General features: G+C 39.1%; 1 protein-coding gene across 1 annotated transcript in view; it reads left to right on the forward strand.

The window, feature by feature from the left end:
- Positions 1–18800, forward strand: part of ABCA4 (ATP binding cassette subfamily A member 4) — a 76864-nt gene that overhangs the window by 20431 nt on the left and 37633 nt on the right. Inside the window, exons 9-16 of the mRNA XM_059822263.1 lie at positions 500–639; positions 1760–1876; positions 2640–2837; positions 7358–7563; positions 8378–8554; positions 11425–11647; positions 14323–14544; positions 16496–16700. Coding sequence (XP_059678246.1) covers positions 500–639; positions 1760–1876; positions 2640–2837; positions 7358–7563; positions 8378–8554; positions 11425–11647; positions 14323–14544; positions 16496–16700 — 1488 coding nt within the window. The remainder of the gene's footprint in view (positions 1–499; positions 640–1759; positions 1877–2639; positions 2838–7357; positions 7564–8377; positions 8555–11424; positions 11648–14322; positions 14545–16495; positions 16701–18800) is intronic.

The following is an 18800-nucleotide window of genomic DNA, read 5'->3' on the forward strand; positions in this document are numbered from 1 at the left end:
TTTTAGGATCCAGTTCTGAACTGTTCCGGAGTTCAACATCCAAGCCTGCTGGATCTCCAGTCCAACAGTTTGTACAGTGTAAGAATTAACCACTAATAGGAGGAGAAAATAGCTTCGTGTCAGTATTAACTACAATACAAAGGAGCTAAGTCATTAGGGGAAAAGCAATTAGAGCTCAAAACTGTTCAGTGGGATCTGAACCGCCTAGTTTCCTTCCATTTGAAATACCTTATAAATAACAGCAACTTTCAAATGGTTAAACTTACTTATGTTCGCTCTTCCAATTTCCATGGTGTCTACTTTACAACTCCAATATCTACTTAGTAGTCTTTTCCATTTATTCAGGCATTGTACTTCTACATTACAGAATATGCTTAACCCATTCAGATTCAAAATGCTTTAAACTGTCCACATTGCCAGTAAAAAGCCCTGTAGGACATTATCTATGGATAGAATTTGAGTACGGTTTCATAAAGACTGTCTTTCTTTCTGTCTTTAGCACCGTTTTGCAATGCATTGATCCAGAACTTGGAATCAAACCCTTTAACCAAAATAGCCTGGAGTGCTGTGAAGCCCCTGCTGATGGGAAAAATTCTCTTTGCTCCTGATTCACCTTCTGTACGGCAAATCCTAAAAAATGTAAGAAGTTTTGAAATACAAAAATGTACATTTCTAAAAAATTGCATTCTGAAAAACATCTTTTGAAAAACAGTGACCCAGCTACCTCAACCTAATCAGATTTTCTTCTCAGAACTCCATTTGTTCTGATGGTCATCAGAGAAGAGACAGGTACTCTTCATTTAAAAAACAGCAGACAGATCTTTGCTGATTCTTTCCATCTTGGTTCACACTACATGCTTTTTCCAGCTCAAGTAGCCTTTTGTTGGCATCATTCCACATTTACACTAGTAAAAATAGTAATGTTTATATATATTTTACAGATGTAGGAACACCAACAGCTCTATGCCAGTAAATATTTAAATGGGGCAGCTATGAGGCTTGGATAGACTCATTGAGACCTAACACTGAGAGACTACAAACCAATAGCAACATCATGGTTTAGTATTATATATGTTGAAATCATAAATAACTTTCACTTCATAATAAATAGGATGGAGCCTGGACTCTGCAGCTAAGTGCCTGAAGTTGGGTGAAATGAATCTGAGCAGTTAAATCAAGGTCGCATATGACCTAGGTTTTGGCCACCTCATAACCAGCAATTCACTTACTCTCAACATCTATGTAAGGCACAGAAGAACTGCTGCTTGCAGTTCACACAGGAATACATCAGATTTACAGCAGCCCAACATTTCAAATCTTAACTAATATCTTAACTATGAGAGTATCTGTCTTCTCAACTGCCTCCCATTTATTCATCTACCCACATCATCATCTTTCTTTTATAGTTCTTAATGGAGAGAAATAGTCAAGGGGAAAAAGAGAGGAAGAAATCATTCTACCTAAAACCTGAGTATTTAAAGGAATTTAAGTTAACTGGGGTTAATATGCACTTGTGTTTTCCATTACATATACAACAGAAATTTGTCCTAAGTGACTTTGATTCCAGATGGATTTTACAAATTCTTTTTCTGAGGATTAACAACATTTCTGCTATTTTAACAAGTTTATTAACATTGATGGTAAAAACTACAACATTTGTAAGTTACAGGTTTCACTGTCACTGAATAGCTGGATCATAAATACTGTTTGTTTATCTCCTTAGCTTTCTAACACTCTTTTCTGCTGTTTTATTCCTCAGGCAAACTCCACTTTTGAGGAACTTGAACGCCTCAGGCTGTTGACCAAAGCTTGGGAAGAAGTAGGACCTCAGCTGTGGTACTTCTTTCAAAACAGCCTGCAAATGAATATGATCCGTGTATGTTATGACTTAGCAGGGATCCTCAGTAAGAGCAGCCTTTCACCATCCTTTATTTTTACTAAGGGAGAAGAGAATTAATTTGGAAGGTTTGGCTGGAAGCACAGCCTTTGCAGCAAGGAATCTGTGGCCTTTAAGGCTGTTGGATTGATTACTGGGCTTGGTTTGAAGGCTGGTCTTAGATGCATTACAGTGTCTCTGTGACAAAAATTCAAGTCTGGACACTCTCTAGAATCTGGCTAATAAAGGCAGCAATCGCTGCTTCCCTGTATCTTCAAAATGTCCTTCAAGAGCAAACAACTTGATTTTCTTGGGTTCTGCATAGGCAAAGAAGGCAGTAGGGCTATGGTTTTGCTGGGTCCATCAATTTACTACCTGAGGAAATTGCTTATTTCCACACCCCTTAGATCTTACTTTGATCAGCTGCAAGTAATATCTCTAGTTAAAGTTCATAAAGCAGTTCATACTAGATAAAACATTGGTTTTTCCACACTCTTCTCTATTAGATTAGACATTTATTACATTTATCCTCTTGCTTATAAGGGAAAATGCAATAAATAGTCAAGGATAAATTTCTTTTCTTCCGTTCTTCAAGTCACCCCTCCAGTTCAGCTATGCAATTGCCCATTTATAAAATCAATTCCTTAGCATACCCTTTTGTACTACTTCATAGCTCAGAAAGAGCTGCGGAAATGGAAAACTAGCTAAACAGGGCACATGAAAAGGATCATTGTAGTGAAGCTGTCCTGATGTGTTTCCTCAGGACTCTCTGAAGCACCCTACAGTGAGGGACTTCTTGAACAGCCAGCTGGGTGCTGAAGGCTTAACTGCTGAACACATAATCAACTTTCTCCACAACGGGTCTCCAGGGAGCCGTGAGAAGGGAATGGCAGACTTTGACTGGCGTAACATCTTCAGTGCTGCAGACCAAGCTCTGCGTTTGCTCAGTCAGTATCTGGAGGTAAGGTCAGCCCTCCCACTGCTGGGAATACTTGTAGAGAATACCTTAAAGCAGGGTAGGCAGTACTTGGGGTATGTGGCCACAGAGAAGAAGGTTAAAATCATAAGACATCTTCATTTGTTTCAGATTTAATGTCAATATCAAAAGCGTGTTTTTAAAATAACACAGCAGTACAAGAACGTGAATACTTATTATTATGAAAAAACCTTCAATTTTATTATCCCCAAATGCTATATTCAAAATGTTGGTTGAATGTCTGAACACACCTTGATGCTGAGAAGCAGAAAGTGAATGCAAAACCTCAAGGAAACTGTTTTTTCTAAGTACTAATAACTGACAGGCCACTAAATTCAGCAAGACCAGGACCAGAGAAGTTAATAGTTCTTTGGTAAGTCCCCCTTCAGATTTTTAAGCAGCTGATCAAAATTCCATTGAAACCAATGAGGGAGTTTCCACTTGTCTGTAGTCACTTCTGACAAGATATCTGTGTCTCTTTCCTGGAATCTGTACCCCCTCCTTCTCTACAGTGCTGTGTTTTTAGTGGGGCTCTCTGAGGCTTTTTGAGAGCCACAGTGCAGGAAGTGAGGTGAAGTTTCATTACATAAATAAAAAATGCTAAAAATGTAGATTAAATTATCAAGCCATTGTAAAAATACTTTGGAAGATACTTCTAGTAAGATGTTACTCTGTTATGGGCAATCTAACTTACTGATAAGTTCGTCAGACTCAGACTATGTCCAGTGCAAAAATGGTTATATGTTTTTAGAGAGCTAGGCAAACTGCTGCATCCAGTCCTTCCCAGAGCTGGGTAAGTGACACCAGGAGTTTTGGGGGTTGTTTTTGTTGTTGTTGTTGTTTTTAATCCTGTATATTTCTGACTGCAGGTAAATATGTGTTTGGAACCGGACTTGAGATGGGGTGGATTCCTGCTAAGTTAGATAATGAAATGCCAACTCTTCATTGTAAACTCGTGAGCCCAGGCAAAACTAGTGGACCCCACAATGTTGCAGGTTAACTCCGAGCGTTTAAGAAACTGTTGCTGTTGGTAGTAGTATTAAAACTTGAGAACTCAAAACTTAGCATCTGCCATATGAGGGTCAGGGTCTTTATAAAGATTAATTACATCTTACAAGCATCTCTGAAGAAAAGTAAATATTTCATTGTTATTTAATGATTAAATAAGCTGAGCCTCAAGCTCTCAGAAAATTGATACTAGTTGTAAGCAACAGGACCAAGCCTACCTCTCCTAATTCCGATCCAGTTCAGTCTAAAAGACCATTCATCCCCTGCAAGAAGGCAGGAACTGAGTTTATCTGCCTTCCTATAGCCATTACAAGTGGGAACGATAAAGCTTTTGCACAAAGCTCTGCTGATTCTTCTGATGATCTTTTTGCATCATGTTAGCAGAATTATTTCTTACTCAAGCTGAGTGAAATATATTGCTTGCAGCAGGTCAGTGCTGGAACATCCACAATATCAGGGCAGTTACTGTACCTGGTAATAGATCTTTGTGTCCTAAAGCTCTTTGTAATGAGCTTATTCTTTTAAGTCTGCTGTTTACACTGAGTTGTTAGCATTTGAGAATGTTTTTGCACTGTGCCAAGCACAATGAGAACAAATAGCTCCCTTTCAAGGACACCCTACTCCTTACCATAGTATGCGATGAGGGTAAGTGAGCTGCCAGCAACTGTCTTTGGAGACTCCAGATCTCTGCTGCAAGCTGTGGTGCAGCTGAGAATCCCACAAATTATGCAGTGGCTGGTCATCCTCACCACCTCAAGAATTTTCTGTTTTTCCCTTTGATTACCTTAGGCCACAGAACAGCTGAACTGTTTGAGAGAGCTACATAGTCACCTCTTTATGGTTATTATTTTCTTGTTTTGTCTTACAAACCCGTTCTTAGTATTTTAGTTTTGGTTTTCCCATCTTCATTGGACCATTTTAAATTGTTAAATAATTAGTCGGAGAAGATCTGAAATAAATTTCCACAAGTGGTTGATGAATGAATTTTGATATAGTGAGGTTTATGAAAGCACAAGCTGTGGTGCATTTCACTGAAAAAAGCCTAGGTAGAGCATACAGCCTTTGTTTTGAATGCAATTAATGTTACAAGAAAGAAATTCTAGCTTTTGGCTAGTAGATTACAATATAAAATCTCTTTTCACTTTCAAATGGTGTGAATCATTGCAACACTGGTGTCTTAGACTATGTTCTTATATAAGCTTTGGTTTCATTCCACTCATGCAGATCTATAAGCGCTTGTGTTTTGTGGTTTGAACACTTGCTGCTTCCTTGACTGGACCCCTGGATAAGAGCCTATACTGCTCCTCAGCCTAGTCCAGACACTGTCTATTCTGCAGTGAAAATCTAGACAGGATCAGTTGTCTGTCAGTACTTTGGCAGTGCCATTGCCACAGATTCTCCTGGAAAACTACATGAGTTCTTCTGCAGCTGCAACAAGTACCTTGAAAATAATTCCTCATAACAAAGAAACAGCAAATAGTCCTCCAGACACTACAAAGACACAGTTACGCAGCAGGACTTTGCTGTGGAAACACTGACACTTTGGCAAGAACTAAACTGAGTCCCAGAACTCAGTTAACTATGTGGGATAAACGTATCCCAAAAAAATTAATACAAACTGAGCCATCAGTCTAATTTGATTTCTCTTCTGGCATACAAATCAGAATTTTTTTCTGCCTTGTTTTGCTTTCTGGTATGAAATTCTATGTAGTTTAATTTTGTAAAGCAAACTAGGAGAATGAACACTTGCGAAACATCAGGAAGAGTAAAGCTACAAAATATTGAAGTTATCAGTTTAAGCACTGTTTTGTTTTGCTGCCGGTTAAAAATATATTTTCGTATAGATCCTAATAAACTGTAATTCTTCAAATTTTAAAGGAAACAGAGCATGATTTATCACAGGGAGAAATTAAATAAAGGAGTCTTTAAGATGTCTGCCCATTAAATAACAAGTTGCCTGTATGAGCACTTTGATGTGGAGTAATTTTTAGTTATTGACCTGCAAGAGATGATCAAGAAGATAAGTTTGCCTCCTGGAATTTTATGAAGCAAGATAATTCAAATAAGTATCTCCCAGTCCATTGGGGGTTAAATACTTCTACTCTCTGGTAATGTCTTGCCAATCCTGAAGGGTGGAAGCTAAATATACAAACATAAGTCTGTAATTTTACAGATAACTAATGACAGAGTTCATAGTATTCACAATCTTTTTGTCTTACAATGCCTGTTAAGTAGGAGTTAAATGGAGGGCACCAAGGGCTTAGGTTTTGATGACTTGGTGTCTTGTATATGGAGTGATAATAATACTTTTCACAATAATGGCAGAAACTAAGAAGGAAGACAGTTTGCTGTGAAGGGTAAACTACATTTTATTATTGAGATAGCCAAAGCATGTTAACTTAAGCAGCAGGTTAATCACATGTCAGAATTCAGTAGGGACACAATATTATCAGTAAGATCAATTGACTAGTTGACTGGCATTAAATAGAAATAAATGCCTAAATACCTAAGAGACTTTACAATTCAAATTTATGCTCTGATTCTGCCAGCGCTTCACTTGACAAAGTGCTTTTCAGCTGAAGTCCGTGGCTAACATGCTTTTCTTATGGATCAGTCATCCTTTAGCTCCCTGGTATTCACTCAGGCACTTCCTAGGCTGAAAAAAAATGTCCCAAAACTTGAAAAAGGATAGTGTTTTGATTCAACTGGACCGCTAAAAAGCGATCGTGGCCAGATTTATTTTATAGCTGAGTTAACTTTATCTCCTGTATGGAGACTGGGGGAGACAGTTCCTGATACTGGGACCTCATTTGTGCTGCAGCTTTAGCCTTTCCAATTCAGATATTTGGCTTTTTGAGGGAACCTTACGAGTACAGTCCAGGTGGCAGAGTTCACATTTCCATGGCTGAATGATTACAGTGGCTTAAATATATTTTAAAGAAATATTTCTTTCTATCTAATTAGTTAATGTGGCACCATAGGCTTTGTTTAAACCTAGTACTGGCTATACATTTTGAACAGGTACACTTAAATTTGCCCTGTCATATTTGAACTGCAACAGCAGCTCCTGCTTTAGTGGCCACCCTTGCTTGATTTCTTACTTGTTGGGATGGATATTTATTGACCTTGGAGGAGGCAATCCTTACATATCAGGAATAAACTGCTTTCAAAATTATTCCGTCCACTCACATTGACCACGGACATGTAAATCTGAGGTTTATAGTTCTTTTTAGGGAGAATGATGTTTCTGAGCTTGCATTGATAATGCTGTGTGTTTTGAATTTGTCGTAAGAATTAGATTAAGAATGGGGAAGTTTTCAGGGAGGAGGAGAGAGTCAACTTTTAATAGTTTCAGCATAAGTTTTTAAAGCTGAAAATAGCAACTACTTCAGATGAACCTACCTCCCTTTTCTGTTTTCAACCACTGATGTTTGCTTTAGTGTATGCCTCTTACTAGTTTATTCCCATGCGATTTTTCTCTTTGTAATTATTTGTAGTGCTTGACCTTGGATAAATTTGAAGGTTATCTTGACGAAACTCAACTGATTCATCAAGCCCTTCATCTGCTGGAGGAAAACAAATTCTGGGCTGGTGTGGTTTTTCCAGACATTGAGCCTACAACCAGCAGTCTTCCACCACTTGTGAAATACAAGATCCGGATGGACATAGATGCAGTGGAGAAAACAAACAAAATCAAAGACAGGTAAGTGATGGTTCCTTCTCAGTTCTTGCCTGGTGTAATATGAATATGAGAGACATAAGGACATTAGAACTTGCACTGGATACATGCATGAAATCCAACTGTATTCACCAACAGTTAGTATGTAATGCAGTACAGAATCCATCTCCAGTTACTAGGTATTGACACAAGTGGTATCACTCTTGTGACAGTTAAGCCAAGCAGTGGGTAGGTGCATAGATACATGGCAAAGGAAATGACTCTGCTCAGAATCTATTCAGTAACCTGCTTAAGTTTTTTAGTTGGCTCCATCACTGGGAGAGGCAGACAAGGAATTTCTACCTGGATTTTGACCCAGATGTTCTCCACCTGGACAGCAGAACTTCTCTGCTGTTTCATCTCAAGTCCCTCTCAAATGGACTCACTTAAAGGGATAGCAGAAATAATTTCTCAGGATTGCCTACATAGAGAAATATAATAGTGTCTGGTAGTTGCAATTCAGCTGTTCCTGTTTAATCTCCAAGCATACCATATTCCAAATACCATTATTTCTATTCTAGAACAGTTACTCTGCTACATGATTAATTTATGTACATTTTTGGCCAAAATTGCTATTGTGTGTCAGTGTAGAGAAAATAAAAGGAAACGAAAGAACCTTCCAGGTCATATACTTTCTCAAGCAATGTGGTCTGGCAGACCAAAATCTAGAAAAGACAACTCCAGGCAGTGCCCCTACAATTTCAGTAGCTAAGATAATATTTTTTTTATTCATCTCCCCCCACCCCTCCCCTAAAGGCATTGTTTACCCAAATGATTTCCGTGTGAATTTTCTTTTGAGGTACTGGGATCCTGGTCCAAGAGCTGATCCTGTGGATGATTTACGCTATATCTGGGGAGGCTTTGCATATCTCCAAGACATGATTGAGCATGGGATTATAAAGGCTCAGACCAATACTGAAGTGCCATTAGGAATTTATCTGCAGCAAATGCCATATCCATGTTTTGTGGATGATGTGTGAGTAAAAGCACTTTATCTTAATTCTGATGAATACTTTCATTGCTGGGTGCTTTAAGACTCCCAAGCACCGTTTCTAACCCTAGTCCTAAGGTATACATGCAAGAGCAATAACTGAGACATAACTGAATGAATTTGTTCTTTTCCTTATCCTGCCATAACCCAGACTTCAGAAGCTGCCTTTGTCGAGATTCTACCTCTAATCCCAATCCTGGCCTTTGTTGCAACCAGGCCTAAAAAGAACACAAAACAGTGGCCCCTTAAGCAGCAGTTTTCTACCAATTTTTGCGTATCACACAAAATAAAAAAAAAAAATCTGCGGGTTTTTTAGCCTTACTTTTCCAGGCAATAATAATAACCTAACCTAAACCTTCTCATTGATTACAGCCAAGAATCTGTTGTCAACAGAGCACCCCAAATATAACGCTTGGATCCCTAACAATGTCAGCACTGGAACTATACCTGTGATTACACAGGATCCAGCAAAAATGTTATATTTTTAAAAGTCTTTATCTAACTTAAACTAAGCTTCATGCTATAGCATATGACTAGTGCCTGTAGCAAAACTGAATGCAAAGAACTGGCCGATGTTAGAACAAACACTGCATCCTTCAGGTAACTCTGCAGAACCCATTGAAATGTAGTACCCTAATTTCATCTCTAAAACCCAGCTTTCTTTATATCCAAAGAATCATTTCCTAAAGAAAAATTGAATAGAAAATGCTTGTCCCAATGTAATTGGTACCTGTCTCGCTATCTCTGTAAGTCTTGAAGAATGAAGAATGAACCCAGTTTCTTCAAGTATATTACCAAACCCTAACCATAGACTTAATCATATCTCGATATACCAATACGCAAAGCTGTAGGTTTTGGTCCTTGAAGATACTTACAGGCCTTGCAGAATCCCAAGGCAATTTAGGCTCTTGAAACTCTTTCTTTCCAAAATCCTAAACATGTCCTTAAACAGGAGTCCATTTATAACTACATGACTAGTATCTGCAATCAAAATGGATATACAACATTGGTTTCTGTTAATATCAGCCCTTTTCTTTCCCTTGTGGATGCTGCAGTTTTCAACAATAGCCTGATATTCTCTAACCTTTTCCATAATTCCTGTTCATGGTATTTATGAAGGTTGACTGTTTTTTGTCTTAAATTTCATGTGAATCTAGCAAAGGATTCCAGGACTGTGGTTGCAGTTCATTTTTGCAGGTACCAGGAGTTTCTTTCCTTGGTGAAGTGCAGAATAAAGAAGCTAAAGGAGAAAGAGGTGGTTTGTTGCTCTGTGATGAAAAAAGAAAGAGCCTGTGCTCCTGGGTCTGGAGATTTCATGGCTACATGGAGACAGTGGGTCTGTGGACCCCCATTAGCACTGCCTGAACCAGCACGTGTGCTCCAGATTTTATGAAGTGGCGCCTCTTCCCAGTTCACAGTGAGCCTTTCACTCAAAAAAAAAAAAAAAAAAAAAAGCACTATAGAAATCATCTCACAGTTCTGTCAGTGTGCTCTGTTCAGCCAAATGCTAGTACTTCAGATAATGACAGGTTGCAGATTTATACATAATTTGACCTGTCATTCCCATCAGTCATTACCTGTTAGCCTGACAAAATGTCACCCTGGCAAGCCTGCTGTTTACTTCCTCCCCACTGAGAATACTGCAGAGGCAGAAACCCTATCTGTGGAAAAGTTCTCTGAAGCCTGCAGCAGCTACACACAGTTCAGGGCTGATAACCAAACCCCGTGATGGCCTCTGCAGAGAGCCTGCTTAAGTGAAGCAAGCGCATCCTCATGGTAAACATGTGTGTTGTGCTATGCATGGCCTAGTGCTGGGTTACATGTGTCCACCAGCAGGCAAAGCCCAGTGTACCCCAGGCCATTCCAAAAAAGCATGGCATTGTTTCAGCAGGCCAGATTGCTCTTCAGGAGGTTTTGGTGAAAAAGTGAAGATTTTCCATTTGTTTTAACAATGGAGTAGCTATGATAGCATATGACAAAAATGTAGTTCTGCAGGGCTCAGATTTAAGAAGCTGAAGGTGGTTTGCTCCTTTTTGGTTTTAGCAGCTCTAAGCTTTTGGCCTTTAAAGATTCGGGTCCATTTGGTTTTCAGGGTAATTTCATTGAAAAATTGCAATCCCAAATTCATAGAAAACATTTTCAGCTTTTTCACCCCAAAATCTCTTTTTCACCCTGACAGCACACTTGGGGCAGTGCTTCACCAAGGATCATCTGCCAGGGCTGAGCAGCCATAAAGTCTGGGGGAAGGGACTGAGAAAGGGAGCCAGTGCCTTCATCACAGTATGTGAAGGGCCACCCCCAGCAGGGGGTCCCAGCACCATCGTTTTGGAAGTGGTGCTGTGTGGGACAGTCCCAATGCATTCCCCGAGTCATGGTTTGTATGAATTTCAGCAGCCTTGCTGGCAGCATCTGATGCTTTTCATGCTTAGTTTGTTCAATTCTTTTGCCAGTGAACCTTGGTTGCTTAAAAAGACAGTGACACTCCCAAATTGTTAACATTAGCATATGTCTTAAAATATTCTTTGCACATCATAGTAAAAGCATTATGGCAGTTCACTGTAAAGAGAGATATATTTCATGAGCCACCACATGTTTTATAGCCTTCAGTAACCCTTTGTAAAATAGAAATAACATTTATCTATCTCATGAGAGTGCAGCAACCATTAGTTAATTAATATTTAGGTTGCTTGTGAAGTTCACTAGCAATGTGTTATCGATGTTTAGACTGAGAATTTCCAGTCCCATGTTTAATACATGCATTCTTCCCCACTCCTTTTCCTTTTCATTTTTTGTTTTCATCTCAATATTTCTGTTTTATCTAATTTTAATTCATTTCTCCATTGTTGCTTTGGTAGATTCATGATCACCTTAAACCGCTCCTTTCCCATCTTCATGGTGCTAGCTTGGATATATTCAGTTTCTATGACCGTGAAGAGTATAGTGCTGGAGAAGGAAATGCGTCTGAAAGAGGCTATGAAGAACAGGGGTATAACTAATGGGGTGATTTGGTGCACTTGGTTCCTAGACAGTTTCATCATGATGGCTGTGAGCACGTTCCTCCTCACAGCACTGATTATGGTAAGGATTGCCACTCTCAAACTCACTGTTGTGTTTGCACTGCTGATAGCAGTTTGCTGTTGAGAAGGAATAGTTGCCATTCATAGGGAGGTGGGAATGGCTGGTGGCCTGTTCTGATCGCAGCATGTAGCAGGCACATTCTTCTAAGCAGACCTCATGACAGCATCAGCATTTGGCAATGACAGAAAGATAAATTCACTAGTGAGATTTATTGTGAGATCCACCACAGAACAATACATCAAGCTGATTACTCTGTATAGTGTATTTCCTGTAGACAGAGGCAGATCTCCCAATAAATAATAATTGTTGCTTTAAATAGGAGTGATCATAATACAAAGAATTTAGTCTTGTAATTCACCATGTGATTCATTTATAATATTCAGTGCTTGCCTGCTTAGAAATTACACAGAATCACACAGAATCATTAAGGCTGGAAAAGACCTGTAAGATCATCAAGTCCAACCATCAACCCAACACCACTATGCCCACTAAACCATGTCCTGAAGTGCCACATCTACACGTTCCTTGAACACCTCCAGTGATGGTGGCTCTACCACTTCCCTGGGCAGCCCGTTCCAATGCTTCACCACTCTCTCAGTAAAGAAATTTTTCCTAATATCCAGTCTAAACGTCCCCTGCCGCAACTTGAGGCCATTGCCTCTTGTTCTGTCACTAGTCACTTGGGAGAAAAGACCAAAACCCACCTCTCTGCAACCTCCTTTCAGGTAATTGTAGAGAGCGATGAGGTCACCCCTCAGCCTCCTCTTCTCCAGGCTAACCAACCCCAGTTCCCTCATAAGGCTTGTTCTTCAGACCCCTCACCAGCTTCGTTGCTCTTTTCTGGACACGCTCCAGCACCTCAATGTCCTTCTTGGAGTGAGGGGCCCAAAACTGAACACAGCATTCGAGGTGCGGCCTCACCAGCACCAAGTACAGGGGCACGATCACCTCCCTACTCCTGCTGGCCACACTATTTCTGATACAGGCCAGGATGTCGTTGGCCTTCTTGGCCACCTGGGCACACTGCTGGCTCATATTCAGCCAGCTGTCAACCAGCACCCCCAGGTCCTTTTCCACCGGGCACCTTTCCAGCCACTCGTCCCCAAGTCTGTAGTGTTGCATGGGGTTGTTGTGGCCAAAGTTCAGGACTTGGCACTCGGCCTTGTTGAACCTCATACAATTGGCCTCAGCCCATCTATCCAGCCTGTCCAGATCGCTCTGCAGAGCCTTCCTACCCTCGAGCAGATCAACACTCCTTCCCAACTTGGTGTCGCTATTTCAATGGAAAAAGAGACTGCAAGGACAGAACTTTCAGGACAGCCTGAAAAAAAAACAAGAAAAAACCCTACCCTTTTGCTTCTGTGACTTAGATTTGCACTAGTTTTTGTAACTTTTCAGGACTGTTTGAATGTTGTCTCTAAGGACTACTTCTTATCTCTGTTACCTGAGAACCAAGCTCCTCCTAGCTGCTGTATTTAGTTATAGAAATCTGTAGCATTTTGATAAGGAAGAAAGCCCTTGCATCTTTTCTGATGTGCGGAACTGGTATTGGTATAAATGCACAGTTAGGGTTCAATCCGCTCTATCTTGTCAACCTGCACTGATGAGTTGTTCCAGTTCCTTGCAGTTCCATTACAGCTTGGGTGGATAGAGAAACCTTACTTATTTGTTACACTGGTTTAATTAAAAATTAGGAGATGGTTAATACCAGAGAGGAATGTGCTTATACCTATAATTCGCTTCCTTTCCTGGATTTCACTATGCCAGTGTGAGGCACCTTTGTAAATACATTCTTATGAGAGAGAGATTGTATCACTGTTGACAAAGAAATCAGTCTCAGAGGCCCGGTGGGATGTTGCAATAATGTTGAGACCTATTTATAGCCTTATATAGACCTATTTGAGCCTTATATAAGGCTCAAAACAAAGTTGAGCCTAATAAATAGGTCTCAACATTGTTTTTTAGGAGTAAATAGATTATCAGCAGCAATCTATGCTCTTCTTGAGAAGGAGCATTTAATCTACAAAAGCTCTAAGGAAGGAAGGTCAATAAAAGTTCACCCAGCAGGTTGGTTAGTACACAAGGATCTCTGAGAAACTGCACTTGGATTCCTCAGCTGTGACACCCTTCTGGAGTTTGAATATTATTTAGGTGCAGAAGCTTTGTAATTTTCCTGGGGTTTGTTTTTTTTAAGATGGATTTTTTTGGGCTTCCTTACATTGTCTTTCCTGCACATCAAGCAAGTGGACTGAGGAGGAGATGAGATCAGTGAAAATTTATTATAATAGTACAAATAGTTTTATATAAAATGTATGAATTTCCGAGCAGGCACATCTTGATTGGAATCATTTGCTTATTAAGACGGGACAGAATGTCCATTTTCAATCAGTTATGATCTTAATTCAGTCATCACATATGAATATTAATTCCACAGCCTATTATACTAACCTGAAGTCACAATCCAGGAGCAGGGATGAAGTTAGATGAAGGATTTGTTATTGTAATGACCTCAGGTGTTGAAACATTACTGCCTGGGAGAGTTAGAAGTCGTATTAGGTAAGAAAGACTGGCTTATTTCTCATTACAGGTTACAGGTCAATGGCAATTCTGACCTTTTCTGCTAGTGCAGAAAGTGGCAATACTTCTAAATTTTTCCATTTTCCTTTTGCTTACAGTGCGGACAAGTACTACATTATAGCAGTCCACTTCTCTTCTTTCTATTCCTACTGACATTCACCACAGCCACCATAATGCAGTGTTTCTTGTTCAGCACCTTCTTCTCCAAAGCAAATCTGGCAGCTGCCTGCAGTGGAGTCATCTACTTCACCTTGTACCTGCCCCATATTGTCTGCTTTGTCTGGCAAGACCGTATGACTGTTAATCTGAAGATCCTAGCAGTAAGTCTTTCACTGATTGTATGGTATCTTTGGGTTCAAATTTTAGCTGCCCTTCTCACTGTGCATATGTGAGTAACAAAGCATGGCACACCTCTTCCTCTCTGCTTTTTTTGATTCAGAGGGGGAGACCTCTGAATCTCTCTCAAATAACTAGGCATTGCAAGTGAATAAGCCTTTAGCAGGCCTTGTGACCAAGAGATATTTTCATGGCTTTTAGAAAATTCAATAAAATTTATTTTACTTTTTGAATGCTAGGAAATTTGCATAATGTTCAAAAAGATCTGAACACTTCCTTGTAAGTCAAAGCAAATTTAACTTCTGGTATGTTTAATAAATACAAAGGCAACTCACAAAATGGGGACAGTTATCTTTCTCATGTGCTATAACCTAGTTAACAGGGTAATATCTAAGGATGAGAAGACCTCAGGTTCACATTCCTTCTCTAGCTGAACATAGACTTAGGATTTTAACCCAAGTGCCAAAGCTCTGAGAAATATCTTCCATCTAAGAAGTTGTAGATGTTCTCCATGCAGTGCTGCTTTGTTGGTTCTCTTCCGTAATAGGTAAGATATTTAACAATTCAGTGGAGCTGGAAAATTCTTGCTGTTTTTTGAAATGGGACTGTGAACTTACAAAATTATTCAGACTGATTTTCTGGTGTCCAATGAATCAGGAATGGGAGCGGGTGTTTGATTCCAGTCTCCCCATCTTTGCTGAGCATTTTAATAACCTAGGTAAAAGAGAAGTACTGTCTTCTCCTCTTGCACTAGGAAATCTAATGAAAAAGGAAAGAGAAAACAAAACTCTTTAAAAGCTGTAATTAAGTGTAAATATGGCTATGAATCAGCTTTCTTAACTCATGTACTATATAGATGTAGTATATACCATTTTTAGTTCTACCAGTTAAGGCAATAAAGTGCAAAACCTGATCCTGTCATTAAGTCAGGAAATGAGTAGGGTTGGCCTCTGAGAGGTTCTGATTTGGAAAGAAATCCTGAGACTAGCACATAGTCTAAACACAAAGACAACTCTCTTCTCACCCTAAAGTCAAGGAGGAGGCATCCGTGTAAGGAAGGACATTTGCTGGCCAGAAGCCATGAATATTTTTCTCTGTTCCTGATTTGTTTGGTCTTATATTTGTTGTTCAGGGCTCTGAAGAAGAGCTAATTACAAAGGATGATAAATGGGTGGGTTGTTCATGTGTAGGGGGCCTAAAGAAAAAATAAAAATTTTTAAGGACAAGTAAAGTAATTGAACAATGAATGTATTGCTGAAAACCAAACACTTTACTTAGCACACCAAGAGTTGCTGTTGAGATCCCTCTTGTCCCTCTTGTCCCCTCATTTTCCTAAGGTCTGGCATTCCTGGCTGACCTGCATACCCTGTGAAACAGCACTATATCACTTCTTGCTCTGTTTTTGCAATGCAACATTGAAGAGGATATTTGGATACTATACTGGTTTATTAGTTTGTTGTGTGGGAACTAGGTAGCAGACACACCAGGGGAGGGTATGGTTGTGGTTTTCCTTATGCTGAGCAACTGGTGTACTTTCTGCCTTGTTACTCATAGTGGCCCTGCCCCATATACTCAAGAAATATTTTGTTTCTCCAAGATAGGCAAAGGTGTACACTGCAAACTTCTAGATGCAGCTATAGTATTTTCTGAGCAGAGACATTAATGGAAAAAAACAAGAGGTGAAGGTTGCCTAGTAGCTAAAGAAAGTGCAGCCAAGGTTGACTTCAGTCTGTTATGGCTAAATACTGCTTAAAATTGCCACCATTCAGAGGATTAAACATCCCAGTCCAATATAAAACTGAAATCACTTTTCCCTGATCATTTGTTAGGCATTATCAGGTTTTGAAGTCCGGTCCCTAAAGGTCATCTTTTTTTGTGGTTGCTTTACAAAATGTCCCTCTGTCTGAGTTGAATGTCATTTTTCCTTTATTCCAGAGTTTGCTTTCTCAAGTAGCTTTTGGGTTTGGTACAGAATACTTGTCACGCTATGAAGAGCAAGGTCTTGGCCTACAGTGGGGTAACATCAGAACCAGTCCTTTGGAAGGAGATGAATATAGCTTTCTCTTTTCCATTAAAATGATGCTTTTTGATGCTTTTCTCTATGGAATACTTTCTTGGTATCTTGATAATATTTTTCCAGGTATGTCAATTTCTTATTCATACAAAGTAGTGGTGGTAGTTGTAAACTGTGTTAGTCTAATCAGTCTCTGAGTATTTCTCTGTCAGAAAAAGGGTATTTGACATTGTAGACCATGTGTCTTATCCAGTATAGTACCACTGGTTTATTAAGGACTTCCACCTTTCCCTCTTTCTTTTTGCTTTCTCCTATTTTAGTCCTGAAAAGAATGGTAAAGGAGGAAAAAGTAAGAAGGAGGATGCAATTTCTGGTACTGTTTTAAAATTTAAATAGAAAATAAATCTACAAAAATATAATCTGTTAAAAGCCAATTTGTGTACATATTTTTCTTTTGAGAAGTTTCAACCATTTCTAGTTCTAGTAAAAACTTTTGTAATTTTTGAAAATATAGAAATAACAGTTCTAGTTCACATACATACTATGGCCACATTAGGCCAACTGTTTCTTAAAGGATAGTACTATTTCCCGAGACAAATACTGTGTCCTAGGCAGCTGTGAAAGTTCCTGTATGGATTTATTTTATTTCTAAATGGGAATCCTGGTTCTAGCGCGAGTTCACAAAAGGATTTTCTTTGTCATGAATTACAAAGTTTGGGAACTTCCTTTGTGAGAAAACGGTTTGTCCTTGTAGCTTCAATGGTTATCTTGCTTCTTATTGAATATTATTACAATATAATAAACGCAGACTCTTATGCTGTAAAAGCAAGTGAGCTTTCTTTTCATTAATTTTAGTCCCACATGTGAACTGCAGTTCCAGAATGTGTTTCTTAGCAGATGGCTATCTTTTTTTTTTTTTTTTTTTTTTTTTTTTTGCTTGAGTGGTTACTCAGAATTTGAGATCTTGTAGATTTTCTAGCTATGAAGGAAAATTAATGATGGGTAAGGTAAGATGGTGCTTGTCTGCACACACCACTTATGATAGTTATTCCAAATCAAGAAAAGATAAGGATTTGTTAAATGGTTTTAGATATGTCTGAGGATATTTTGCTTCAAATTTAAAATATGACCTTAAGTCTGCTTTGTTAGTGTCCCTACTAAAGTGAGCTATGCTACACCAAATTAATGCCTTTTCAGTTTTTAAGAAATATGTCCTCACCAAGAAGTTTAATGCAATTTTAACATACTTATTTTCAAAGCTGATTTACACTAACTTTCCTAAAAGTTCCACTTTGGAGAAACCTGTGTTGCAGCTCTGTTTATTTAAAAAAGAATGGACAATGTACTATTTCCATGAACACAGCAGGAATGAAACAACGGTAGTTTCTTTGCTTATAGACCCAAGTTGTTTTTTTTCAGCTAGCACTTTACACAAAAGTAACACCTCTCAGGGCTTCTATTCATCAGCTTCAGTTCCTCCCAAAATATGCTCTGAACGTCTCCTTGGCTTTCTGCTCCTCTGTTTCTGTGGAATTTCTCATAGCATTTCTCTGTCACACACATGCATATCTACCAAATCAATGCTGTAGTCTTTGAGCTTACTATATGAGTTCCTTGGATAATCCTTTGAACTGTATGGTTCAGCTCCTGCTCAAGTTTTCTCTGTAGCTAACCACCCATTGGCACACTGGTCCTTTGGCTATTTGAGCATTCTGCTCCATAATAGAGTTCACTTGGGTTTTGCATTCATTCTGAATGAGAAGCAGTTGTTTTAGCCACCAGCTTCAAAGGGGTATAATCCAGTCCATAACAAGCGCAAGGCAAACTGCTTATGGATGCAGACAGAGCGTTTGCGTGCATTAATGGGAGTACAACCGGTTGCCTGACATACAGGGTATTTTTTGGTAAGTCAGAAATAAGCAGACACTTCCATAAACAGTGGTTTTCAATGTAAAAAAACTGATCATCTTTCAGTGAGAATCACAAATTCCCTTTGCTTATTTTGAATAAGTAGCACAAGGCCAATAACATCTGGGTTCACAAGGATGCCAGTTTTAAACATAGCAGCTCAAATCCCTGCATTCTATAAATCAGTATGACCCAGGAAAGCAGTGTTGACTTGCACTAGCTCTGGTCTGGCCTGACAACAACTGATAATGTTATTGTACTTTCTCTTTTCAAAACAGAATTAACCTATGACTAATAAAGCCCACTTCTGCTTAAGAA

Source organism: Gavia stellata, chromosome 10 (assembly GCF_030936135.1).
Source record: "Gavia stellata isolate bGavSte3 chromosome 10, bGavSte3.hap2, whole genome shotgun sequence".
NCBI lineage: Eukaryota > Metazoa > Chordata > Aves > Gaviiformes > Gaviidae > Gavia > Gavia stellata.